The sequence below is a fragment of the Sus scrofa genome, chromosome 8 (genome assembly GCF_000003025.6).
Source record: "Sus scrofa isolate TJ Tabasco breed Duroc chromosome 8, Sscrofa11.1, whole genome shotgun sequence".
NCBI lineage: Eukaryota > Metazoa > Chordata > Mammalia > Artiodactyla > Suidae > Sus > Sus scrofa.
The window spans coordinates 75511638-75538102 of record NC_010450.4 but is presented as its reverse complement, the minus strand read 5'-3'; the positions used below and the strand labels follow the sequence as shown (position 1 = coordinate 75538102).

At 45.4% G+C, this 26465-nt stretch overlaps 1 protein-coding gene across 1 annotated transcript in view; it reads left to right on the top strand.

The window, feature by feature from the left end:
- The window catches only part of TMEM131L (transmembrane 131 like), a 178736-nt gene that overhangs the window by 106767 nt on the left and 45504 nt on the right, over positions 1–26465 (top strand). The window contains exons 8-20 of the mRNA XM_021101486.1: positions 5317–5394; positions 5607–5760; positions 8099–8157; positions 8445–8553; positions 10651–10744; positions 11208–11361; positions 12837–13007; positions 14316–14385; positions 15440–15557; positions 17885–18026; positions 20845–20954; positions 21922–21994; positions 25535–25662. Of these exons, the coding sequence (XP_020957145.1) occupies positions 5317–5394; positions 5607–5760; positions 8099–8157; positions 8445–8553; positions 10651–10744; positions 11208–11361; positions 12837–13007; positions 14316–14385; positions 15440–15557; positions 17885–18026; positions 20845–20954; positions 21922–21994; positions 25535–25662 (1460 nt within the window). The remainder of the gene's footprint in view (positions 1–5316; positions 5395–5606; positions 5761–8098; positions 8158–8444; positions 8554–10650; positions 10745–11207; positions 11362–12836; positions 13008–14315; positions 14386–15439; positions 15558–17884; positions 18027–20844; positions 20955–21921; positions 21995–25534; positions 25663–26465) is intronic.

Here is a 26465-nt window from a genome sequence, read left to right as displayed (position 1 = left end):
GTTTTTTTCTCGACTGTTGCATTTTCTCCCAGTTTGGTTGTTTTCTAAAACGTGTTTTCATGTTGAAGAGTTTTTAAGTACTTAGGAGAAATAGACTTAGCCTATTCTGATTTGCTTGGCAAAAATACTGATGACTTATATTAAAAGATTTCCTCCCCCACCACCCCCTGTTTTTCCACTAACTAACATTTGAACCTTTGTTAAGTCATTTAACTCCTTTAAACCACATTTCCCCCCAGTTTTAAAAGGGAATAGTATCGTACACTTTTGTGAAAGCTGCTAAGGAATTAGTTTTTCTTTTAGCTGTAACATTTATGAACTAATTTATTAAAATAATGTGGGAGGTTTCAAAAGGAGAAAAGTAGCTTTTTTTTTTTTTCTTTTTTTTTTTTAAGGGCCCCATTTGTGGCATATGGAGCTTCCCAGGCTAGGGGTTAAATTGGAGCTACAGCTGCCGGCCTACACCACAGCCACAGCAACACCCTATCCGAGCCGCATCTGTGACCTATACCGCAACTCACTGCAGCACCGGATCCTTAACCTACTGAGCTAGGCCAGGGATCAAACCCACATCCTCGTGGATCCTAGTCAGGTTCGTTAACTGCTGAGCCATGAAGGGAACTTCTGAGAAGTAGTTTTTTGTTTGGTTTTCTTTTACAATCTGGCCAGGCATATGTCTGCATAAGGAATGTCCTACTGTCAAAAGATACTTGCTCAGCTGGGATCTGTACTTTCAGGGAGAACTTATAATCCCACATGGATCATGTTTTGGTTATAGTTTCTCTTTTTAAGTCAAAATTGCCATATTCTTTTTTTCCTTTGGGGGAGAAAGTTGTGAACATTTAAATTTCTCTGAGACAGATCAGCATTTTTGGAGGTGTTGGAACTCCCCCTTGTGGGATTCTGAAATATGTGGTGTAGCCAATGGAACCATTGGAGTTTATTTTTGTTATGTTTCCACTTAATAGAAGAATCTTACTTAGCATGGTAAATTATAAATTCATCCATCCAGAAATTTACCAAGAATGGCAAAATAAGTACGCTTTTGAACCATGTCAGATGCATATAGGATATTTAATCATGCCTATAGGATTTTTAATCATATTCAGCATCATGAACTTTTAATATTATTTCAGTATTTGAAAAAAAAAAAAACTTTTTTTTTTTTTTTTTTGGTCTTTTGTCCTTTTTTGGGCCGCATCTGCAGTGTATGGAGGTTCCCAGGCTAGGGGTCTAATTGGATGTGTAGCTGCCGGCCTACGCCACAGCCACAGCAGTGCCAGATCCAAGCTGCATCTGCGACCTGTACCACAGCTCATGGCAACGCCGGATCCTCAACCCACTGAGCGAGGCCAGGGATTGAACCTGAAACCTCATGGTTCCTAGTCGGATTCGTTTCTTCTGTGCCACGACAGAAACTCCTGAAGAAATATTTTAGGCAAGAGAGTTGCCTTGTCAAATTAAGACTTAGACTGAAATTGTTGTAGACTAATTAAACAAAACCCAACTTAATTAGAAATGTGTATGTTGAAAGTCTTTACAGGTTTTTCTTTAACCTTTTTGGGGAATAAGTTTCAGATCAGAAGCACATGCCACATATCAGATTTAAAAAAAATTTTTTTTCATTAGGGCCACAACCCTTGGTATACAGAGGTTTCCAGACCAGGGGTCAAATCAGAGCTACAGCTGCTGGTCTATACCACAGCTCACGGCAACGCAGATCCTTACTGGGCAAGGCCAGAGATCGAACCTGTGTCCCTGTGGATACTAGTTGGGTTCGTTACTGCTGAGTCACAATGGGAACTCCAATACATTCTTTTCTTTTATAGCAATTGTTTAGTTTCCTGTGTCTTTTAGGCTTACCCTTTCCAAGCAGGCACCTGTGGCTGTGCATCCACCTCTCTTCCACCAATCAGTTGCTGAGCACTGATTGAGTGTTGGGCTTCATGGTAAAAGCATGAGACAGGGTGCTTGCAGTCTTCTGGGGAGCGCAGACCTTGCACACAGGCTGTTAGAGTAAGAGGTGCTGCGGGTATGAGTAATGGCAAGTTCCCCCCTTGTGGTGACAAGGACGGCTTCCCTGGGAGTGGGGTTAAAGCCGGGACAATGAAGGATGAATCAGGTTTCAGTGGTGCAGGGGAGCATGGGGTTTGGAGAATGCAAGTTCAGAGCAAAGGAACAGCAGATTCCGAGGTTGAAGGCAAAGCAGAGCAGAAAGGAGACCAGTGTGGCTGAAGTATAAACAAGGCAGCGACACCTAGGCTGGTGCCTGAGTTGTTGAAGAAAGGTCCCAAACAGTCAAGGGTTTGGGACCTTGGCCCAGCACGAAGTCTTTGAAGGGTTTTCAGCAGGTAGCGGCCTGCCCTGAAGGGCTTGTCCCCAGACCCATTCCCGAGGCAGCATGGGGCGTGCAGAGGGCAGACGTGGACCCCAGGAGACGGGGAGGCAGTTACTGCACCAGCCCCCTACCTTCCCCGGCCCCAGGGCCCGGAGCGTGGTTCTTCCCGGTTCTGCAGGCCATCTGGCCTGCATTTGCAGGTATTCAGCTCCGCCGTTGCAGCATGAAAGCACCCAAGTATATGAAGGAGAGAGCAAGGCTGCATTCCAGCAAAACTGTATTGACAGACACGCGGCGGGGAAGGGAGGGGATGTCGGCACTACCGACGAGGTCGAGTCTGCCTCGGCTGTGGATGTGTTGGAGAAGGTGAAGTGAGCTTGGCCTCCAGGTTTCTGGCTTAAACAGCAGCGTGAATAAGGGTGCCGAGACGAGGCCCCAGGCCAGGGCGCTGGGTGGGACTCAGAGGGCTGCCCGGGTGTCAGCTGGACGTGTGGGTGTGGGAGCAGCTTCGGTGTCTGGGCCTCCCCTGAGCAGAGACTGAAGGCGGGACCTGGGGTAACTCTAACGCCTGGAGGACGAGCCAGCCAAGGTGGCCCCTCAGAGGACAGAGGAAGACTGATAGGAGGAAGAATGGGTCGTGCTGTTCATAGTAGGGGAGGAGGGTCGGGCGAAAGACAGCTTCCTATTGGATTTGGATACCAGGAGGGCATGTGGTTAATGCAGTTTTAGGGAGTAGTGGGCTTTTTTTTTTTTTTTTTTTTTCCTAATGAGGACACCCATGGCATGTGAAAGTTCCCAGGTTAGGGACTGAATCTGAGCTGAAGCTGCCAGCCTGTGCCATAGCCACGGCCATGGCCACATCAGATTGTTAACCCACTGCACCATGGCGAGAACTCCCTAGTGGGTTTTTTTTTTTAGGGAGGCACCTGCAGCATATGGAAGTCCTCAGGCTAGGGGTTGAATCAGAGCTGCAGCTACCAACCTACACCACAGCTCATGGCATCGCCAGATCCTTAACCCACTGAGCAGAGCCAGGGATTGAACCCACTCCTCATGGATGCTAGTCAGGTTGTTTCCACTGAGCCACAATAGGAACTCCCCCTAGTGGGCTTTTTAAATGTCTTTGCTGTAGGACTTAGACAAGTTCAAGAATCTAGCTCTTCTTTAAGATGGGAGATTCAGTTTACTGAGTGGTATTACTCTCTTTTTTTTTTCTTTTTTGCTTTTTTTTTAGGGCCACACTCGACATACGGAGGTTCCCAAGCTAGGGGTCGAATCAGAGCTACAGCTGCCAGCCTATACCACAGCCACAGCAATATCAGATCCAAGCTGCGTCTGCAACCTACATCACAGCTCATGGCAATGCCAGATCCCCAACCCACTGAGCAAGGCCAGGGATCGAACCCACAACCTCAGGGTTCCTAGTCAGATTCATTTCCGCTGTGCCATGATGGAAACTCCTGGTATTATTCTCTTAAGTCTAGCTGATACTAGCAATTACTGTTTAAAAGAGCCTTTGCTTGGTGGTTGGTCCTTGTTAATAATCCCAACTATTTTTCCTACATTTTAGAATATAATACGGCACTGTCCCTTGGCATCTGTGGTGGGTTGGTTCCAGGACCACCCTTGGATACCACCGTCCGAGGATGCTCAAGTTCCTGCCTATCAGCCCTCCGTATCCCTGGTTCTGCATCCACAGAACTGAGTGTCAGCTCTGTTTTCTTATTGTTTTGTACTTGAAGTGCTGAATAATGACAGTCGAAGTGGTTAAAAATATGTTTGTCTCTAATGTACTTAGGTAGGTCTTATAAATATAACAAATTAAATGTAATTGTGGTGATTCTACTGAAAACGAGATTGTCCTGGGATGAATAGGCACCTGGCCAAGGATGCCTTTTTGCCTTGCTGAGATTTCTTGGTGTTCCGACAGTGACTGCCAAGCCGAGTGCTTTTTTAATAGTCACTGTGCCAGACACATCAAACTGAACAGAAGAGAAAATCTTGCAGCTGAGATCCTTTTAGCATCACGCGTTGTGGCACTGCCCAACTTCTTTGTGTATTCTTCTGTCTCCCCCGGAAATGGCCAGATCCCTCCCTGTACTGATGTTGCATTTCCTTATCTTCAAAGAATATCCCACGTGGCTGTTAAGATCTTTGAACATCATGAAATTCTGCATTCTTTTCCTAGACTCTTTTCTCCTCTGCCCACATCTCTTCCACATATTAAAAATGATAGTTGAATTTTGGTCATCTCCTATGGGTTTTGTTGTACCTTCTAGGTTCATTCCACTGCTGGCAGGCAGGCAAACCTCAGAACCATTGATTGGCTCTTACTGGCTGAACCTACTGTATCTTTTTTTTTTTTTTTTTTAAGGGCCGCACCTGTAGCATATAGAGCTTCCCAGTCTAGAGGTTGAATCAGAGCCTCAGCTGCTGGCCTATGCCACAGCAACAGCAACGCCAGACCTGAGCCATGTCTGGGACCTACACCACAGCTCACGGCAACGCCGGATCCTTAACCCACTGATCGAGACCAGGAATCGAACCCTCATCCTCATGGATCCTAGTCAGGTTTGTTACCATTGAGCCATGACAGGAACTCCTGAACATACTTTAAAATAAAAGCAAGCTCCTATGTTGGAACGAAATGTTCAGAAAGTATAAGAATTCCAAACCCCAGTGTTCCCGTGTATATTTAGAACATATTTATCTGCTTCTTGCCATAATAGGAATTTTCATGTCACCCAGGGGAGAGCTTATGATTTCCGTTAGATGTGAGCTCAGTGACAACACATTTTCCCCTGTTGTATTCACTGTTGTAGAAATAGAATTATGCCCAGCATTTAGCAGACACTCAAATATTTGAATGAATAAAATGAATGGTTAATGAATAAATGATAGATTGTTTATGATTGATACTAGATTCAGCCTTTTGCTTTTTTAAAGTTCTTTTCCTGTTTTTTTTTTTTTCTTTTTAGGCAGAAACCACTAATACTAGCCTCCTGCAGGTGCAACTGGAATGCAGTTTACATAATAAAGTGTGTCAGCAATTAAAGGTAAGAGAAAACATTTAGTGTTTTCTTCTTGCCTTCGCTCTTACCTCTTTGCTGAGAAAAAAGTGAATAAAAAACACATGCTGTTCTCAGAAATGCTCACACCCTTCCTTATCTTCCATGCTTTTTTCCCCTAAAATTTGAAGTAAAAAAATTGAGATTTTTTGTTTGTTTTATTTTGAGTGTTTCCTTTTTTTCCATCCCTCCAACCTCAGAGTTGTTACGTGGAATCAGATGATGTTTTACGGCTACAAATGAGCATAATAGTGACAATGGAAAACACCTCGAAAGAATTTGAAGAAAACACACAAGATTTGTTAGATCATCTCTCTATTATTTACGTGGCTACAGATAAATCTGAGACCTCGGGTAAGGTAGAGTCTTGAAAAGTTTCTCTTGAAATATATTTTGATCAACCCGTGTCATCGGGCTCTGTCATCTACTGATAGGCTGTATCATTGTCATCCAAGACAACAGAGCCTTTGCCGTCATCACTAAGAGACTGCAGTAGTAACGCTTCTCAGTTTGCACCCGCTAGTCAGGGGATTGTTTTGGAGTAAATTCAGTGGCAACTGCCACCATTCCGCATTCCCCTGGGAATAACTCTTCTTGGCGTTATGGAGAGAGGAAACAAATTCACTGGGCGTGGCAGACTAGTAGAAATACACACGAAATAGTTGAAGTCTTGTTTCTTCTTTCAGTTTTCCTGATTTGTAGAAGCCCAGTTGACCAAGTCATGCTGTTCGTCTTTTTTTTTTTTTTTTTTTGTCTTTTTGCCTTTTCTTGGGCTGCTCCCGCGGCATATGGAGGTTCCCAGGCTAGGGGTCCAAACGGAGCTGTAGCAGCCGGCCTACGCCAGAGCCACAGCAGTGAGGGATCCGAGCTCTGTCTGCAACCTGCACCACAGCTTATGGCAACGCAGGATCCTCAACCCAATGAGCAAGGCCAGGGATTGAACCGCAACCTCATCGTTCCTAGTTGGATTCGTTAACCACTGCGCCATGACGGGACCTCCCTGTTCGTCTTTTTTATAGTTGACTGGATTCTGGTTGCTCCTGGATGCCTCACACATCAGCATAGCATGGATTTTAGTGAATTCATTTTTGAGAATTTTATCTTTGAAATTGTGTGTCCTTATCCACAGTAACTTAGTTTATCAGTGTAGGTTTCTCATAGATTTCGTAGGAGATTCAAGTATTACTATATGATTATATTATAACATGATCCATGACATTTATGATCTAGGGTTTGTGATTATCCATTAGTTATCAGGACTGTTCTGGTCTGTGACAGAGAGAGAGAGAGAGAGAGTGTGTGTGTGTGTGTGTATGTGTGTGTATACACATATTTATTCAGAGATAGAAATGGCATGAAAATATACTTTTACGTTGGCAGTGTTTTTTAAAATTTAATTTTATTGAAGTAGAGTTGGTTTACAGTGTTGTGTTAGTTTCTGCTGTACAGTGAGGTGATTCAGCCATGCTGTGTATACACACAGGTCCCTTCCCATGGAGGTTATCACAGGCCTTGCCTGTGCTCTGCAGCAGGGCCCTGTTGCTCATTCATTCCTCATACAAAAGCGACCGTCTTCATTGTTGGTCAAACATCATCTACTTTCCAGTCCTCAGGAGTGGTTCTAGTAGTCATGGGTCGGCAGGAGAGCTTTCCTGTCCTTCGGTTCATGGTTTTTGGTGATCCCCAGGAGGGCCAGCTGGGCAGCCGTGCAGAAAAGACCTCTGTCCTGTGGAAGCCCTTCTGCTGGGGGGAATTAGAAGAAGGACTGTGTTTTGAGATCTGGGGTTTTGTTTTTCCCCAGGGGTGGTTTTCTAAGTAAGGAAATGGGAGGCTGGCTGATCAACAGGCAAGCTTAGCTGTCCAGTTGGTTTGTTTCCTCCAGGGGAATAGTAGCATGAACGCAAACTCAGACCTTTTCTCCTGGTGGGTCATCATTTAGAAAGCCTGTGTTGTTAGGTCAGGCTTTTTGTCAGAGTCCTTTTTCTTGTGACTTCAAGAAAGAATACCTAACAAAATATCTCATTTCAATTTTATTTATTTTATTTTTTGTCTTTTGTCTTTTTAGGGCTGCACCCACAGCATATGGAGATTCCCAGGCTAGGCTTTGCATAGGAGCTGTAGCTGCTGGCCTACACCATAGCCAGAGCAACACGGGATCTGAGCCACGTCTGTGACCTACACCACAGCTCATGGCAACGCCAGATCCTTAACCCACTGAATGAGGCCAGGTATTGAATGAACCTGGAACCTCATGGTTCTTATTTGGATTCGTTTCCACTGCGCCACGACGGGAACTCCTAATTTTTTAATTTTTATTTTTTTGTGTTTTAGGGCCTCGCTTGTGGCATATGGAGGTTCCCAGGTGAGGGGTCGAATCTGAACTTCAGCTGCCGGCCTACACCACAGCCAGAGCAACACGGAATCTGAGGCGCGTCTGCGACCTATACCCCAGCTTGCGGAAACGCCAGATCCTTAACCGAGTGAGCAAGGCCAGGGATTGAACCCACATCCTCATGGATATTAATTGGATTCATTACCACTGAGCTACAATGGGAACTCCCTGTTTTGATTTTAGTGTTGAAAAATGAGTTGCCCTTTTCATAGAAAGGTATAACGGAAATGTTTTGAGTACTGTATTAAGGTGTGAGAAGTGCCCTTGTTTGAATGTCATCACTCTGGTTCCTTTGGACAGATGATTCGGCCGTGAACATGTATATACTGCATTCTGGAAACAGCCTTCTGTGGATACAGGTACTGTAAGCACTTGCATGGAGTGTATTTTACACTCCCAAGCGTGTATTTAACTGTGGAACCTGAGGGTTCGGGGGATCCCTTTTCTCTGGTACCCTTTGCTTTCATCGAAACCTGTCTCCCTGGCTGGAACCCACATATGGATACAGGTTGTCAGGTCCTCTCTGAACCGTTGCAGTCACATCTCCTGAGTGGCCACCGTGTACGTGTCTGAGCTGCGTTGTGGCTCAGTCTTGGCCCGGTCGAGAGCAGTGCTGTGAATGGTTGTTTTTTCGTTTTTGTTATAGGACGTCCACCATTTCTCACAGAGAACGGCCCTGTCCCTGCAGTTTGAACCGGTGCTCCTACCTACGTCCACGACAAACTTTACAAAAATCGCCTCTTTCACTTGTAAAGGTACCAATTTTCTACCTATTGGAGACGGTCTTTTTTATTTCGGTTCTCCAGTTGTTACGGCCGCTGGTCTTGCTCTGACTATGACTCACAGCTACAGCCTAGGCAAGGTTTTAAGAAGTAGATGGGGAGTTCCCTTGTGGGCACAGGGGGTTCAGGATCTGGCATCACTGCGGCGGGTCGGGTTTGCTCCATGTGCCAGGAACTTCCACATGCCACAGGTGCTGCCATAAAAAATAAATAAATAAAAATAAAAGAAGTGGATGGTTTTGTTTTATTTCCACACCCTTCATGGTTCTCAGAGAGCACGTCGGAAGAAATGACTGGCGAGGCTGCATTTTTCTGCCACGTACACAGGCTTTTGAGTTTATAAATTCTGACCCAGGAGTTGCCATTGTGGCTTAGCAGTAAAGAATCTGACTAGCATCCATCAGGATGTGGGTTCGATCCCTGGCCCTAATTAAGAACCTGGCCTTGCCACCAGCTGCCATGTAGGTTGCAGACGTGGCTCAGATCCGGTGTGGCTGGGGCTGTGGTGTAGGCCAGCAGTTGCATCTCTGATTTGACCCCTGGCCTGGAAACTGTCATATGCCATGGGCGGGGGCCTAAAAAGCAAAAAACAAACAACAAGTGAGATATAATTTATTACTTAGATCTGTGTAGATCAAAAAGATTAATACTCTGTATTGGTAATGACTAGGAAGGAAAAACACTCATTTTGACATGGGTATAAAATTGATACAGGCTTTAGGGGAGGGAAAACAGACAACGTCCATGAAAAGTTAAGATGCATATATATGCTCTCCAATCCTTAATTCTACTTCTAGGAACTTACCTTCATAAATGTATTCAAACCTGTATCCATAGAAAGGTGTATTGTTTGTCACAGTAGAACAGCGTAAACCTCCATTGACCACAGATTAACTCCGGGTTGTCAGGTGGTAACACTGTGCAGCTCTTGAGAAGCGTGCTCTTTTTAGAGCCGCACCCACGGCACATGGAGGTTCCCAGGCTAGGGGTTCAATCAGAGCTACAGCCGTCAGTCTCTGCCACAGCCACAGCAACGCCAGATCCGAGCCATGTCTGCGACCTACACCACACAGCTCATGGCAATGCAAGATCCTTAACCCACTGAGTGAGGCCAGGGATCAAACCTGCATCCTTATGAATACTAGTCAGGTTCGTTAACTACTGAGCCATGATGGGAAGTCCACAGTGTGGTGTTTTTGAGGGTATCTATGTATTTGTATTTGTTAGAATATCTGCAAGGATGCATGGGGGTCTGCCAGCCTCCGTTTCCTTTGTCTAAGATAATGGGGAAGTCTGGGGAAAGAGAGACTTTATTTTCATATTTTTTGGTGAGTGCTTGAAAATTTTTTTGGAACTTTATGTATATACAGCTAAAGAAAAAAAGTCAAGTTTTAGTATCCAAGTTAAGAATTCAGGACGAATGTTTGGATGTTCTGACCTTGCTCAAGGAAAGCTTATAAGAGCTGTTTTGCCCAATCAGCAGTGGGTTGCAGGGTAGTCCAACTTTGGCGGTGAGGCCCTCCTTGCTCTTGGGTTGAATTCTTTTCTTGCTCACATCCTCACATGCACCTGTTTACTGCACCTGCTGGGCTTGACTGTGTATATATTATTTTTTGGCTGTGCCTGTGGCGTGTGGAGGTTCCTGGGACAGGGATCTAACCTGTGCCACAGCAATGACAGCGCTGGATCCTTAACCTCTGGGCCACCAGGGAACTCCTGAGTGTCCACTTTTGTCATCTCTGCAGCCCTTAGGACTTCCTCTTATTTAAGATCTTTTGTCAAAGGAGAATCACAACTCTCTCTTTTTATTTTTTTCCCCAAAAGAAGAAATGAGAGGTTGGTTTAGATGAGTGGGGGGAGGGAGGTAGATCCATGTTCTAGGTCAGGAGGGAAGGTAGTGTCCAAGGAAGGAGTTTTACCATGTAATTAACGCTCATGCACGATTTTCATGGAGACAGAAAGGGAAATAATTAGGGAGTTATAAATAGAGCATGTATCTTGTTTTGGTTCAGGCATAACAAAAGAAAAGGTACTTATGTTTCATATTTATTTCCTTCTCTCTCAAAACAGCTCCATCTTGTGACAGTGGAATGAGAGAAAATGGGAAGAAAACAAAAAACACTCCCACACTAAAAGCCTGCCTCTCCTCTCCTGTGGTTCAAGGGTAGGTTACTTCTGCTTTCCCTGGACTCGTATGGGTTTTTTGTGGTTTTTTTTCCCCTCCTCCATCTAGAGGTGGTTTAAAGACAGAAATGAGGCTTGTGGGATTTGCTCTCTGGACTTGCCTTCTCACGGGCCATGAAAGGGTGGTTTGCTAATAACTGAGGGCAAGCCGAGGATCTGGGCCAGGCAGCCCGGGGCGGGAGAGGAACCCCCTGCCCTGGTTCCGAGTTCCCTTCTGATCCTGTGGCCTCTGAGCGTTGTCCTGGCCCCGTGACACCCTCTGGCCTTCAGACACTCCACATCCTTGGCAGGGAAGTTGAGGAAGATTGGTCTGTCCAGTTCTTCCCAGCGCTGATGTTCGTTCTCTGACAGTTTATGCCGCTGTCATTTTGGCGATTAGAGCACATTTGCCTGCTGACGGTGTCCTCACACAGCCTGATGGCATCCACGCCCTGTGTTCACAGATACTTTCGTATGGACTCTTCTGCAACCCAGTTTCACCTAGAGACTCACGAGAACGCATCGGGAGTGTGGTCGATGTGGTACCTCAACCATTTCGACCGCAGTGTTGTACTGAATGATGTGTTTGTTTCCAGGGAGACCAAGCACATTCTACAGGTACATGTGGTATTTCCATCCAAGTCTTAGCCTAGTTAAATCTTGGTTTAAAATCAAATACTATGAAATTAATATTTTTAAAAATCTGATATTTACTTAGGAATTTTAAAGTATGTGTTTTTCTTCTGACGTTTTCAGAACTACTTTATAGGCTCGCTCTCTCTCTTTTTTAAGGGCCACATCCGTGGCATATGGAGGTTCCCAGGCTAGGGGTCAAATCGGAGCTGTAGCTGCCAGCCTACACCACAGCCACAACAATGCCAGATCTGAGCAGCGTCTGCCACCTACAACCACAGCTCACAGCAGTGCCAGATCCTTAACTCACTGAGCGAGGCCAGGGATCAAACCTGAGTCCTCATGGATACTAGTCAGGTTCATTAACCACTGAGCCATGATGGGAACTCCGAGGGCTTCCTTTTTTAAATTAAAAATGTTTGTTTTTTCCCTTTTTCTTTTCCTTTCTTTTAATTTAGGATGCCACCTGCAACATATGGAAGTTCCCAGGCTAGGGGTCCAATTGGCATTGTAGCTGCCAGCTTACACCACAGCCACAGCAACGTGGGGTTCAAGCTAAATCTACGACCTACACTGAAGCTTGCAGCAACAGTGGATCCTTAACCCACCAAATGAGGCCAAGGATCAAACCCGCATCCTCATGGACAGACACTATGTTGGGTTCTTAACCCACTGAGTCAGAATGGGAACTTCTTCTTTTTTTTTTTTTTTTCATTTTAAAAAATTGTATTGACATGGAGCTGATTTACAATGTTGTGTTAATTTCTGCTGTACAACAAAGTGATTCAGCTATAAATGTGCACATAGCCATTCTTTTACCGATTCTTTTCCCACACACGTTATCACAGAATATTGAGTAGAATTCCCTGTGCTACACAGCAGGTCCCCGAATTTTAGGCTCCCTTTTTTTTTTTTCAAACTATTGTTCAAAGAGTTCAGAGGGATCAGAATATATCCTTTAAAGGTATTTGCTGTTACCATTATTTAAAACTATCATAAATGATCATCGATACTAAAGGAGTATTTATTTAGTAAAAATAAACCTACTTTATGATAAAATGGTAGGTTTGTCCAAAATACTGCCTATGAAAATTTCAAGATTAGTTTTGTGAACTTTAAAAACAGGTGCATATTGGAGTTCCCTTGTGGTTCAGTGGGTTAAAAGCATCCAGTGTTGTCACTGCAGTGGCTCAAGTTACTGCTGTGGTCCTGGTTTGGTCCTTGGCCTGGGAACTTCCACATGCTGTGGATGTGGCCCAAAAAAACCCCATGATTGCATATTAAGTATTATGTGAAAGCTATCATTTATATTAAAGTATTTCCATTTTTGACCAGGAAATAATGGAGTAAAATTATATTTATTGAAGTACGGAAGAACATAAGCATTATACACTGTAGTGATTTTCTTCATAATCAGCATTAGTTAGGAAAGTAACTTCTCTTACTTCTTTTCTTTTTAGATTCTGAATTTCACTGGCCCTTTATTTCTACCTCCAGGCTGTTGGAAAATATTTTCTTTGAAACTTGCTGTTAAAGACATTGCCATAAACCTATTCACCCATGTATTTTTGACTACAAACACAGGTGCTATTTTTGCAATACCTCTACAGATTCACTCGGCACCAACCAAGGTATTGTTTTACACACTACATTTGTGTTCTAATTTTTGTAATAATCACTGTTGCTTTTTATTAACTTTCCTTGCAGTGCTTGGATTTTATTGGCTGAGTTATTAATAAGCTCATGTGTTTGAAGGCTATCTGAGAAATTGAAGGATATTAAACTAGGCCAATCAATCTTAGATGATAAATTGTTTGCATATGGAAATCTTTATTTGGAAAGAATTCCTATTTTCCATAAGATAACTTGAGGTAATTCTCGAATGAAATAAGGCACTACAAGTTGATGGGTCTCCTTTTCACTTATTTCCAAGATTTATAGCACAGGGAGTATGTGCTCGCTCCAGCGAACACAGTTGAGCTTTTAGTAGCGTCTTGCAGTGATAATCAAAAAAACTCCATTGTTAAATGCTTTGTTTTGACCACTGGTAAGTGACTCTCAGTTAGTTGCTTATATTCCTTGAATTTCCTTAGTGGGCCACATCTGAAGCCGGAGAGGGTTCACAGTTAAGAAAATGCTTTCTAAACTTGGGGTGTGTTGTATTTAATTTAGACCTTATCTTAAACATGTCGCATTTTTTTTCTTAACGTTTATTTCTTTTCATTTAGTTACTGTTACGGCTTCTTTTTGATCCAAGCTATTCTGTATAATGCTGGGTCCTGATTTTTCACTATGACACATTCATGCGACCATCTTTGACTTTTCTCACTTAGTAGCGTTGGTGTCTCCTCGAGAGACGTGCCCCACGTTGAGCTCTAAGCTTAAAGATAGGGCGTCTAAGATGAAGCGAAACGCAGTGGAGGGTTAATTCCATCCATCCGTATTTTGAGGAGGGGAGGTGGCTTAGAAGTTTCCTTTTCCCAGTGAAAGGGTGCGAGCAGGAAGGGTGACTGGGCGGGAGCAAGCAGGTTGCAGGAGTGTGTGCAAGTGGCAGGTCTGTGCCTTCCCAGCCTGGGAAGTGGGACATTTTTTAATGCCCTGAGTACCTGAGAAATGACTCTGGATTAGAATAGTTTTTTAAAAACCCTACTTAGGAATGTCCTGAGACTAATCTCACTTGTATTTCAGAAGGTGGCTTGGGGTCCGTTGGGCCCACGGGGTGTCGCTGCGGGTATTGATGGGTGCACAGACACTGTAGGGGCTTAGGGCTCTTGTTCAATGGGAAAGGGAGCCAAGAAACCACTTTCTAGTTGTTTGGCTTCTGGCTACAGGGTAGTTCACTGAAGTGAAGGCCCATGTCTGCTGTGCATTTGAACACATTAGGATTTTTGTGTTTAGTGTTGTGTTTGAAGTTATTCATATATTACTTTTCAATCTAGGAAGGGAGTCTGGGTTTTGAAGTGCTAGCACATTGTGGCATGCATTATTTCATGGGAAAATCAAAAGCAGGTAAGTATTTTGCCCTTAGCTTTCTGTAGAACCATAGTTTGGGGTCGGGTGGGAAGAGGTGAGGAAAACTCCCGCTTGGAGATGGGATAATTGGTCCTGTTAACGTAATCACATCCTCCTCTGTGCTTAAGGCGCATGATCATTAACAGAATGACTAGACTTGTTAGGCATCCTCCAGAAACAGCCGAGATGCCTGGGGGATGAAGGTCCCTTAAGCGCTTGTACTTTTTTTGTACGGGAATTTTTTTTTTTTTTAAACATGTCATTTGGTCATCATGGCAACCTTGTTGCCAGGAAATATGGGAAGATTCTGGTTCTTGTATATAAAAGGGCTGACCAGAAGTTAGGGGAAAATGAAGACTCTGCTGCCGGAGCGTGAATATCTTGCAGCGAGCACCCCACGGATCAAACCGAAGGCCAGGGGGTTGTTAGAGAAGCTGTTTCTAGTTTTCCTCCTGCCTTTGGACCTGTTAAAGTAGGTCTTCGAAGGCGAGTCTTACAGTACCCACATCGCCTTTGGGAGACTCCCCCTTTTCTGCCTGATATGCGCCCCAGCCCAGACAAGACAGAGCAGAGGAACAGAGAGAGAGAAATGTGCATGAAGCCAGTTAGGGAGTGTAGACCTGCCCCGGCCCCTGGCTGAGCCCGCTCCGCGTCCTCCTTTGAGGACTGCGGTTGGCCCCTCTCCCCAGTGATGACCAGCCCTCCCATGGAAACAGTTTAGCCTTTGAGAGTTAAAGCCATTAAACGGGACTCAAGTATAATTTTTAACTCGTTTCCGACTGTATCCATGAGCCACGTACGTGTCTTTTATGTTATTACCGTCACATAACTCGGTTTAGTTTTGTTTTACACATATTTGTTTGAGTTGACAAATCATTTGCCATGAGATGGAGGGGCCTTTGGTAAAGCAGGCGGGGGGAAGGGGGGACGGGTGTGGATCACTTTACTGTCCTCTGGGCTTGAGAAATTTTAACCCTCCACCGTTGGCATTATTTTCGAAGTGAACGGTGTTTTCTGTACCTCTACATAGTAAATCTGCTCTGACTTCTAGAAAATCCTAACTGGGAAGGGAGCCTTTCTCTGGATCGGTCTACCTGGGATGTGGATTCCGAACTTGCAAATAAGTTGTATGAGAGATGGAAGCGATTAAAACACGGTGACATCTGCAAGTATGTCTTCGCCTTTCCTCCTGTCTTTTATTCGGCACTGGGGAGACACCTTAACGTAATATTTTATGGAAATTCAGTACTAAATTTTTTTCCACCTCTTCTCTTTTGGCTGTCCCATTGGCATGTGGAGTTCTCGGGCCAGGGGTCAGATCTGAGCTGCAGTTTTGACTCCACCGCCGGATCCTTTAACCCACTGTGCCTGTGTCCTGGCACTGCAGAGATGCTGCTGATCCCATTGTGCCGCAGCAAAAACTCCTCAGTACTGTTGTTTTTTAAGGGCCTCACCCGCAACATATGGAGGTTCCCAGGCCAGGGGTCGAATTGGATCTGCAGCTGCCGGCCTACACCACAGCCACAGCCCCAGCAACGTGGGATCTGAGCTGCGTCTGCGACCTACACCACAGCTCACGGCAAGGCTGGATTCTTAACCCACTGAGCAAGGCCATGGATCAAACCTATGTCCTCATGAATACCAGTCAGATTCCTTTCCACTGAGTCACAACAGGAACTCCCAGTACTGATTTTTTAATAATTGATATTTTTCCTCTCTAACCTTTTATTTTGATACATTTCAAACCTTAGAAGAGTCGAAAAGTATGGTACTTTGAATACTCAGATATTCCTAATCTGGACTCACCAGTTGTTTACGCACTTTTGTTTTTTTCTTTCTCCAAGACTGTATCTTTCTGTATACACACACACACACACACACACACACACACACACACACACACACAAAAGCATCTTTTTGCTGAGTCATTGCGTCATTTGAAAGTAGGTTGTAGCTATCGTGATACTTGGCACTCAGTGCTTTATTAAGACTTTCTTTCAAAAGGAGAATATTCTACATATGACTACGCTGCCCTCACACACTCCACAAACTGAACACTGATACAATCATATTATCTAATCTCCAGTCCACATTCACATTTCCCCTGTTGACCCCAAAATACCTGTCATAGATAGCTGCTTTTTTCTTTTTCCTTTTCTAAAATTTTTGAAGAGTTTTTTAATTTGTATTTTTTTGTCTTTTTATGGCCGCACCCACGGCACATGGAGGTTCCCATGCTGGGGGTCGAATTGGAGCCACAGCTGCCGTCCTACTCCACAGCCTCAGCCACGCAGGATCCGAACCGAGTCTGTGAGCTACACCACAGCTCACGCCAATACCAGATCCTTTACCCACTGAGCGAGGCCAGGGACCAAACCTACAACCTCATGGATACTAATCAGATTCATTTCCACTATGCCGCAACAGGAACTCCACTTTCTCTCTTTTTTAAAAAATCCAGGATCCATTCCAGGATCATGCCTTTGGTTGTCATGCATGTTTCCTTAATTTTCTTCTCTCTTGGTGTATGTGCTGCTGAAGCAGGCACAATTTTCTTTAAAAGAAATTATTTTTATATTTTGGCTGAGGCATGCAGAGGCTTGATATGGGATTTCAGGTCCCAGACCAGGGACCGAACCCCGGGCTGTGGTGGTGGAAGTGCCGAATCCTAACCACAAGGCCAGCAGGAAACGTCTTCCTTAATTTTCTTTAGTGTCTCCACCCTCCTTCCTCTTTCGAAACGTTGATATTTGAAAGTGTCTTAGTCAGTTGTCGTCCAGACCATCCAGCATGCTGGGTGTTTCTGGCCCCTTCTCTAGGTTTACACACCTGTGACATGTGTTGGGGGAGAGTGGTCATTACATCCTTAGGAACAGGAACTGTCCATGGCTCAAATGATCACAGCACATCTTCCTTATTAACTGCAAAAGGAAGAATACCTACAGTCTAGAGAGACCTGTCAGACCCACGACGGAGAGGGTCAAAGGATTCAACTGAGCAGTGTCAGTCATGGGACAGATTGACCCTGATGACCCATAGACACTTCCTGTTCCAAAGGATGTCTCCCCCCATGATTTTAGCCCCTATTCACACAGTCTTTGCCGGGGGTCACTTGTTGAATTGATGGCTGCAGTAATGGTGATGTTTCAGATAATTTTGTTCATTCCACCCTCTTTTTTAGCATCACTATGGATTCTTTGGTCATAACCATCATTATTACTTTTGAGGCCAACTTGTCCCAAATTTGGCTAATGGGAGCCCTTTGAGGCTTGCTGTGGGGCCTGCTGACCTGTGCCCGTATCCTCTGAGCACGTCCTTGCTTTCTAGGAAGGTGAGATGGTCCAGGACCGTCTCGTACTTTATCTTCCCCAGACTCAGAATAAACTGCTGTTTCCAAGAAGCCCTTTGTTCCTTTTAGTGGGAGTGATGTTTGGTGATGTCATTTTTTTTCTGCCAGACTTGTTTTTCATAATTTCTTTCTTTATGCATTACCCAGGAGGAATGTTTTGGGAATGACTCGGTTTGCCCACGCGAAGAAATCCAAAGAGTCAGAACCCTTTGCTCTCTTCCTGCCTCGTTTGATCCCGGAGCCTGGCCTGGTGTTAAACTTCAGCGCAACCGCCCTCAGGAACAGCGTGGTGAGGAGCCTGTGTCTTTTCATCTCTTAGCCAGTCACTCCCTGGCTCTTAGCTTTTCATGTTATCAGAGTATTTTCGCCATGAGATACTGTTTGAGAGCCAAACTTAGTTGAAATCTGAGTGACACACTTCTGTCATTCAGTGTTTTTAGTAGGGAGTGGTCAAAAGAACAAAATAAGCAATCAAACTCGTGAACAGACTGAAAGTAGTAGAACAGATACATTTTATGAAGTCTGTATTCCATTCAGAATCTGACTGGAGTTCCCCTTGTGGCTCAGTGGTAAGGAACCTGACTAGTATCCATGAGGATGCAGGTTCGATTCCTGGCCTTGCTTAGTGGGTTAAGGAGCCAGCTTTGCTGTGAGCTATGGTGTAGGTCGCTGATGAGGCTCGGATCCCGAGTTGCTGTGGCTGAGGTGTAGGCTGGCAGCTACAGCTCTGATTTGACTCCTAACCTGGGAACTGTAGGGCACAGCCCTAAAAAGAAAAAAAAAAAAAAAAAAAAAAAGAATCTGACAGTTAATAGGAAAGTATTCAATCGATACAGCAGAGGGAGAGCTCACAGCCAGGGAGGGGGCTCTGGGAGGCCTGTTCCTTCTTGAACTGGCTGGCTCCCTTCCTCGAGAGCCTCTTGGGACGAGCTGGGGTGGCAGCGAGGAGGGTAGAGGAGAAGCAGTGACACCAGCAGCTGTGAGTTTCTCTCCTGAGTCTCCTTGCCAGAGAGCTAGGTCTAACAGTTTATACTTCATTCACTGAGCTTCTCAGCCAGGATAGCCTAAGACCTAAGACTGTTTTTTTTTTGTTTTTTATTTATTTATTTATTTATTTATTTATTTTTTTTTTTAAAGGCTGCACCTGTGGCATATGGAGGTTCCTAGGCTAGGGGTTGAATTGGAGCTGCAGCTGCTGGCTGCAGCCACAGCCACGGCGACACGGGATCTGAACCATGTCTGCGACCTACATCACAGCTCATGGCAATGGCGGATCCCCGACCAGTCACTGAGCAAGGCCAGGGATCGAACCCTCATCCTCATGGATACTAATGGATTGGTTTCTGCTGAGCCACAGCAGGAACTCCCCTAAGGCTGCTTTTTAAAAATGCTTTATTTTGAAATAATTTCAATGCGGAGAAGAGTTTCAAGAATAGTACCAAGAATGGTATCTTTCATGAAGAATCCTCCATTGTTAGTATTTGCCATACTTGCTTCATTTTTGCCCCTTTTCTTTCCACACTGTTTTGTAAAAATTTATTTTATTGAAACATAGTTGATTTACAGTGTTGTGTTAATTTCTGCTGTACAGCAGAGTGATTCAGTTATACATTTATATTATTTTTCATTGTGGTTTGTCTCAGGTTATGGAATAGAGTTCCCTGTGGTTATGGAATAAGCTTGTTGTTTATCTCTCCTATATCTACTAGTTTGCATCTGCTTATCCCAAACTCCCAATCCTTCCCTTCCCCTGCCCCACCTTGGCAATAAGTCTGTGAGTCTGTTTCTGTTTCATAGATAAGTTCCTTTATATCCTATTTTAGATTCCACATGTAAGTGATCTCATACAGAATTTGTTTTTCATTGTCTTCACTTAGTATGATAATGGTCCATCCTTGTTGCTGCAAATGGCATTATTTCATTCTTTTTTTATGGCTGAGTAGTATTCCGTTGTATATGTTTGTGTATGTATGTGTATACAAACACCACATCTTTATCTATTTATCTGTCAGTGGACATTTACGTTGTTTCTATGTCTTGACTTCGTAAATAGTTGCGCTATGATCCTAGGGGTGCATGTGTCTTTTTGAATTGTAGTTTTGTTTGGATAGATGCCCAGGAATGGGATGCTGGGTCATAGGGGAACTCTATTTGTAATTTTTTTTTTTTTTTTGGTCTTTTTAGGGCCTCACCTGCAGCATATGGAGGCTCCCAGGCTCTAGGGGTCTAATTAGAGCTACAGCTGCCAGCCTATGTCAGAGCCACAGCAATGCCTGATCCGAGCCGCATCTGCAACCTATACCACAGCTCACGGCAACGCTGGATCCTTAACCCACTGAGCAAGGCCAGGGATCGAACTTGCAACCTCATGGTTCCTAGTTGGATTCGTTTCTGCTGCGCCATGACAGGAACTCCTATTTTTAGTTTTTTAAGGAACCTCCATGCTGTTTTCCATAGCAGCTGTACCAGCTTTCATTCCCACCAGCAGTGTAGGAGGGTTCCCTTTTTTCCACACTCTCTCCGGCATTCGTTATTTAATAGATTTTTAAATGATGGCCATTCTGACCGATGTGTGGTGGTACCTCATTGTAGTTTTGATTTGCATTCCTCTAATAATTAGTGATGTTGAGCATCTTTTCATGTGCTCGTTGGCCATCTGTATGTCTTCTTTGGAGAAAGTCCACACGTGCATGTTTTTCTGAGCCACTTGAGAGGGTCACACATTATGCCCCCTCCCTCTGACTACGTCCGTGTTAATTGCCCAAGAACATCTTCTCACCGATCAGAAAATGTAACATGATTCACAGTGACGTGATCTGACCTGCAGGCTACACTCAGATTTTTCCAGTTATCCCACTAACATACTTTCCAGCCCTTCCTTTTCCTGGTTCAGGGTCCCCTCCCGGATCTCATGGCCAGATCAGGGGGCTTCAGCTCCTTTCCTCTTCCTCAGCTCCTCTGCCTTTTGTGGAATAGGGGTTTCTCCTCTAGACCAGCCCTGGAAGCCACTGGCGTGATGGCCCCTGTGGTTAGACGCAGGCAGTGCTGTCTGGCAGGCGTCTCAGATGCTGCCCTGCGGCTTTCTGACTCTCCCTCCCCTCGTCCAGGTGAAGTACTTGACGCTGAGAAACCCATCCTCATGGCCCGTCTCCCTGCAGCTCCTGCCCATCTCCTTCTACCCGAAACCCGAGGCCGCTGTGCGCCTGCTTCACAAATGGTAACCCCCCGGGTGGTGAAGGCCTCCAGGGGGTGGGGGTGAGAAGTCCTGTGAAGACCTGGGATGATTGCACATCCATTGTGGTTGCCTCTGGGGCCCGGGTGTGGCTGTGCCCGGGACCAGCCATGACCTTGGCACCTGCTCCTCCATGCAGGTTACAGTTCTGTGCACCCAGTGGGTCTCCAGTGTCACTGTGTTGGTCCAGCTTCCAGCAGAATATTCCCATCTTGTTAAGGAACCTTAATGACTGTGATTTTTTCGCGTCAGCCCCTAAAATTTAGTGCTGAAATCACGGTGCCTGCTGGGTAACACAAGGAATGAGGCCGTAGCGGTTTAGTGTATTTTAATCTAGTGTTGTTAAACAAGTTAAGATACTGGTTCACACCTGTTATTACATCTTAACGCAGTTTCATGAGAACGTTTCCTCGTCTGACTTAGTGACACCTACCCTCGTCCCCAGGTCTCTGCCTCAGCACCTTGATGTTTGGACCAGACGGGTCTCTGGTGGGGTCGGGGGGCTCTGTGTCTGGCAGGATCTTTGGCAGCAACCCCGGCTTCCACCCGGGAGGGGCCAGTAGGACCTCCCAAGCTGTGGCAACTAAAAATGTCTCCAGGCGTGGCTGAATGTCCATAGACTGGACCTTGGCCGAGAGTCACTTCCTCTCAGCTTCCATAGCTGTGAACCATTGGGGGAAAAAAGGTGTTCCTACGTGGAGCTTTTGTCCCCATCTGATTCTGTACTGCTCTGTTATTCATTCAATGGTATTGATTGAGCTCTTGAAATAAGTCCTGTGCAAGGTGGGGGCTGGGGCACAGAGTGACGGGATGGAGTGAGTTGGGTCTGTGTGCGCATCGAGGTACGTATAAATAGACGTGCATGTGTGCTCTCATCTGGGTTCACACGTACGTATTCTTTCCTTCTTGGGGACCCGAATGCTATTGTAAACATTTTCTTTTTCCTTTACAGGTTCGGCACCGACATGCAAATGATTAATTTCACAACTCGTGAATTTCAGCTCACCAAAGCTTGCCCTTACCAGGTACGATGTCATCTTTTAGCAGACAAAAGAATGCTGACAAACCAGGCACATAGCCCATGAGCCTCCCTGAATTATGTTTCAAGTGTCTTTACATAACCATATGTAGCTCTCTTATTTTTATGTTCTGGGAATTAAGTGTACACAGCAGATTTTCCCAGTTAGCTAATGCAGCAGGAGCCCATGGGTATTGCGAGCCTGTAAATCATTTTAATTTGATTATTTAGATTTATGCAAATGAAGAAGTAACAGTTGCGTCAGAGCCACGCAGAAAACCATAAAACTCAAGACCACAGAATTTATAATTGTCTTAAGATTCCTTGGCCTGTCATATTCTTTCTAGGGCAGAATAAGGCAAAAATAAATACATTTTAAAAAATCCCGGGAGTTCCTGTTGTGGCTGAGGGGAAACAAATCCGATTCGTGTCCATGAGGATGCAGGTTTGATCTCTGGCTTCGCTCAGTGGGTTGGAGATCCGGCATTGCTGTGAGCTGTGGTGTAGGTTGCAGACAGAGCTTGGATCCTTTGTGGCTGTGGCTGTGGTGTAGGCAGGCAGCTGAAGCTCCACTTTGACCCCTGGCCTGGGAACTTCCATATACTTCAGGTACAGCCCTAAAAAGCAAAAAAAAAAAAATCTCTTATTGGAGTTCCTTTTGTGGCTCAGTGGGTTAAGAACCTGACTAGTATCCATGAGGATGTGGGTTTGATCCTTGATCTTGCTCAGTGGGTTGATCTGGCGTTGCCGTGGCTGTGGCATAGGCTAGCAGCTGTAGCTCTGATTCATCCCCAAGCCTGGGACCTTCCATTTGCCATGGGTGTGGCTCTGAAAAGGAAAGAAAAAAAATTTTTTACTGACTTGGCTTTGAGTTTTTTAGCTCGTCACCCAGTTTGTGTGATATTCACCTCTTCTATAGAAAAGGATTTCTCTGGATATCGTGGAGACCCTGGGCCCTCATAGGGTCTTGGCATAGGTGCTCAGGAGAAGAAGTAAACGCAGTGAGGGCCTTGTTTGCCCGGGAGCTTGGCAGCCTGGTTTCTGAGTTTTCACACATTATGTCTGAGGGTCACTGGCGTGGCTGAGTGTTTTCCTTCCCAGTGTTCTGGGCTTGAGATCAGTTTATAAACGAAGCATCTTGGGAGTTCCCTGGTGGCTCAATAGATTAAGAATCTGACGTTGTCACTGCAGTGACCAGGGTCGCTGTTGTGGTGCAGGTTCAGTTCCTAGAACTTCCATATGCTATGGGCCCAGCCAAAAAAAAAAAAAAAAAAAATCTCTTTAAAAAAACCCACATGTACACATGCAGACACGGATTCATGTATCTCACTGAATTTCTACTACACACACGTCACACATGTATTGAAATGCCTTGGGTCTTTTCATTGTTGTCATCTGTTGGCTCCAGGTGAGCTCAAAAGAGGAGGGCCATAGATAATCTCCAACTCATAGCGAAAACAGACACATGAAAGCAAGCTTTTGAATGGATTTTTATGTATTTATTTATATGTCTATGTATGTACGTATTTATTTATTTTTGCCACACCTGTAGCACATGGAAGTTCCCAGGCCAGGGATTGAATCCGAGCCACAGCTGTGGCCATGCTGGAGCCTTTAACCCACTGTGCCTGGCCAGGGTGGAACCGCGCCTCCACCGTGACCCGAGCCACTGCAGTTGGGTTCTTAACCCACTGTGCCACAGCAGGAACTCCTCAAGTGGATTTTAAGCAGAGACTGATTTACAAGAAACACACACATCAAGCTCCTTTCCCTTTGTTAATGGCCTCGGCAGCGGGCCTGTCCTGTCCTGTCCTTCTCATTCTTTTCCCTACCAAGCAGTCTCCCAGGGCCGTAAGCTGGCAGCGGAGTCCAAGATGTTAACAGGTATTCTGTCCTGTGACTATTTAATCATGTGTAATTTGAAATTCCAAAAAAATAATGCCAGTTTCATTCATTTATTTATTTATTTATTTATTTTGCCTTCTAGGGCCACACCAGCATATGGAGGTTCCCAGCCTAGGGGTCAAATCGAAGCTGCAGCTGCCAGCCTACACCACAGCCACAGCCACGCAGGATCTGAGCCGCATCTGTGACCTACACAACAGATCACGGCAACACCAGATCTTTAACCCACTGAGCGAGGCTGGGAATTGAACCTGCATCCTGATGCTGCAGAGACACTGCTGATCCTGTTATACCACAGCGGAAACTTCATACTTTTACTATCCTAAATTGGCAGCTTTCTCTTCAACATTCCTATGTGTGTAAAACAGAGTTGTTCCCTTCCTAAAGATTATAATTTCATGCAGACGAATCGTATACCATCAGTATCTCTTCTTTCAGATAAAATGGGAAATGCTGGTAGTAACTCAAGGGTATAAGAAATTTAAAAACTAAAAATGCAGGCAAGAAATATTACGCAGACTGAAGGGTTATAGGTCTTAAAAAATTAAAGTATTTTCATGGAGAAGGAGCTAGAAAAAACAGTGGAAAGAGGGAAAGGCCACCACAGTGATAAAGAACTAAATCTTAAATCTTAAATTTGGACCACAAAATTTATTCAGAGAAAGTTAGAAATCTTGGAGCAAAAGAAGAAAGATGTGGGGAGTTCCCGTCGTGGCGCAGTGGTTAACGAATCTGACTAGGAACCAAGAGGTTGCGGGTTTGGTCCCTGCCCTTGTTCAGTGGGTTAACGATCCGGCGTTGCCGTGAGCTGTGGTGTAGGTCACAGACTCGGCTCGGATCCCGAGTTGCTGTGGCTCTGGCGTGGGCCGATGGCTACAGCTCTGATTGGACCCCTAGCCTGGGAACCTCCGTATGCTGCAGGCACGGCCTACAAAAGGCAAAAAGACAAAAAAAAGGAAGATGTGAATAAATAAAGATCTTTCTCCTGAACAGAGAGACTGAATATAATAAAGAACGTTTCTTCATAAACTGGGGCTCAGTGTTAAAGAGGGTGTGGGATTGTCTAGGAGTGGATGGGTCGTTAGGTCGGATCCCTGTAGTGTTTGGGGTGGCGGGCGGGGAGACTGGTTTGTCTGTTTTCTTGGTGATGTTTTCCATCCATAGCATCTTTGCCTTGTAGGCCTCCCACCCCAGCTCCCGTCTCTCTAGGAAGCACCCCTCTTTCCTGTATCCACGTCAGGTTGTCCTGCAGCCTCAACTTGTCGGCTGTGGCTTGGGAACTATCGATGGGGATGAATTCAGGATGAACACGTTCCACAGGTCAAGTTGGGCGGTCAGATCCAGACATTAGGGAAAAAGTACCTATGCCTATTGTGGCTCGGTGGTAATGAACCAGACTAGTGTCCAAGAGGATGCAGGTTTGATCCCTGGCCCTGCTCAGTGGGTTAAGGATCTTACGTTGCTGTGGCTGTGGCATAGGTCACAGGTGCAGCTCCGATTCGACCCCTAGCCTGGGAACTTCCACATGCCGTGGGTGCGGCCCTAAAAAGACAAAAGACAGAAGAGCAAAAAAAAAAAGGTGCCCTTAGAAAGGCGGACTCTTGCTGCCCGGGAGTTAATCGCGTGTGTTACTAACTTGCAGGGTGTGCGTTCTGACGAATCCGGGTCTGGCATCCTCCACCTGAATCTGCAGCCTCTGGAGAGGAGACGGGTCGGTGTCGTGTTCACGCCAGCTGACTACGGGAAGGTCACCTCGCTCATCCTAATCCGGTAGGTGTGTTCCTGGCCGTGGCTTCCCCCCGTTGGCGGATGGTCTTTCTCAAGGATGCCTCCGCTCTCTAGCCAAGAGCTGACGTTTCTGCTCAGTCAGGCGCTCGGAGGTGGTAGGGGAGGCTGTGGTGGAGGGGACCCGCTGCCCGAGGCCCCACGCTTTGCTCCCGTGCATCGAGTTCCTTCCTTGTACCTCGGGGAGGGTGTGCCCACCTCTCCAGGGGCGGCACGACCCATCCCAGAGCATCTTACCCCCAATGATAGAGAAAGAGCACATAGGTGAACACACACACCCACCCACACACACCTCCCCCCCCACACACACACATACTTACTGCTCTGTCCTCAGCTCAGAAAACCAGTTGACACACAGCTGTGTACATTTTCACTCCTTAGCGTGTGGATTGACATCACTCTCACATCTGTCGGTCCTGCTTCTGAAATTCTCTGTAGCCCCAAAGAACAATGGAAAAAAAGTCCTTGGTTGAGCCCACTGGCTCTTTGTGTTTGTTTGTTTGTTTTTGTCTTTTTAGGGCTGAACTGGTGGCATATGGAGGTTCCCAGGCTAGGGATCAAATCGGAGCTGTAGCTGCCGACCTACCCCACAGCCACAGCAACACCAGATCTGAGCCGTGACTGCAACCTATACACCACAGCTCACGGCAACGCAGGATCCTTAACCCACTGAACAAGGCCGGGGATCGAACCCACAACTTCATGGCTCCTAGTCAGATTCCTTTCCTCTGCGCCACGACGGGGACTCCTATTTTTGTTTTTTGTTTGGTTCTCTATTTTTTTTTAAG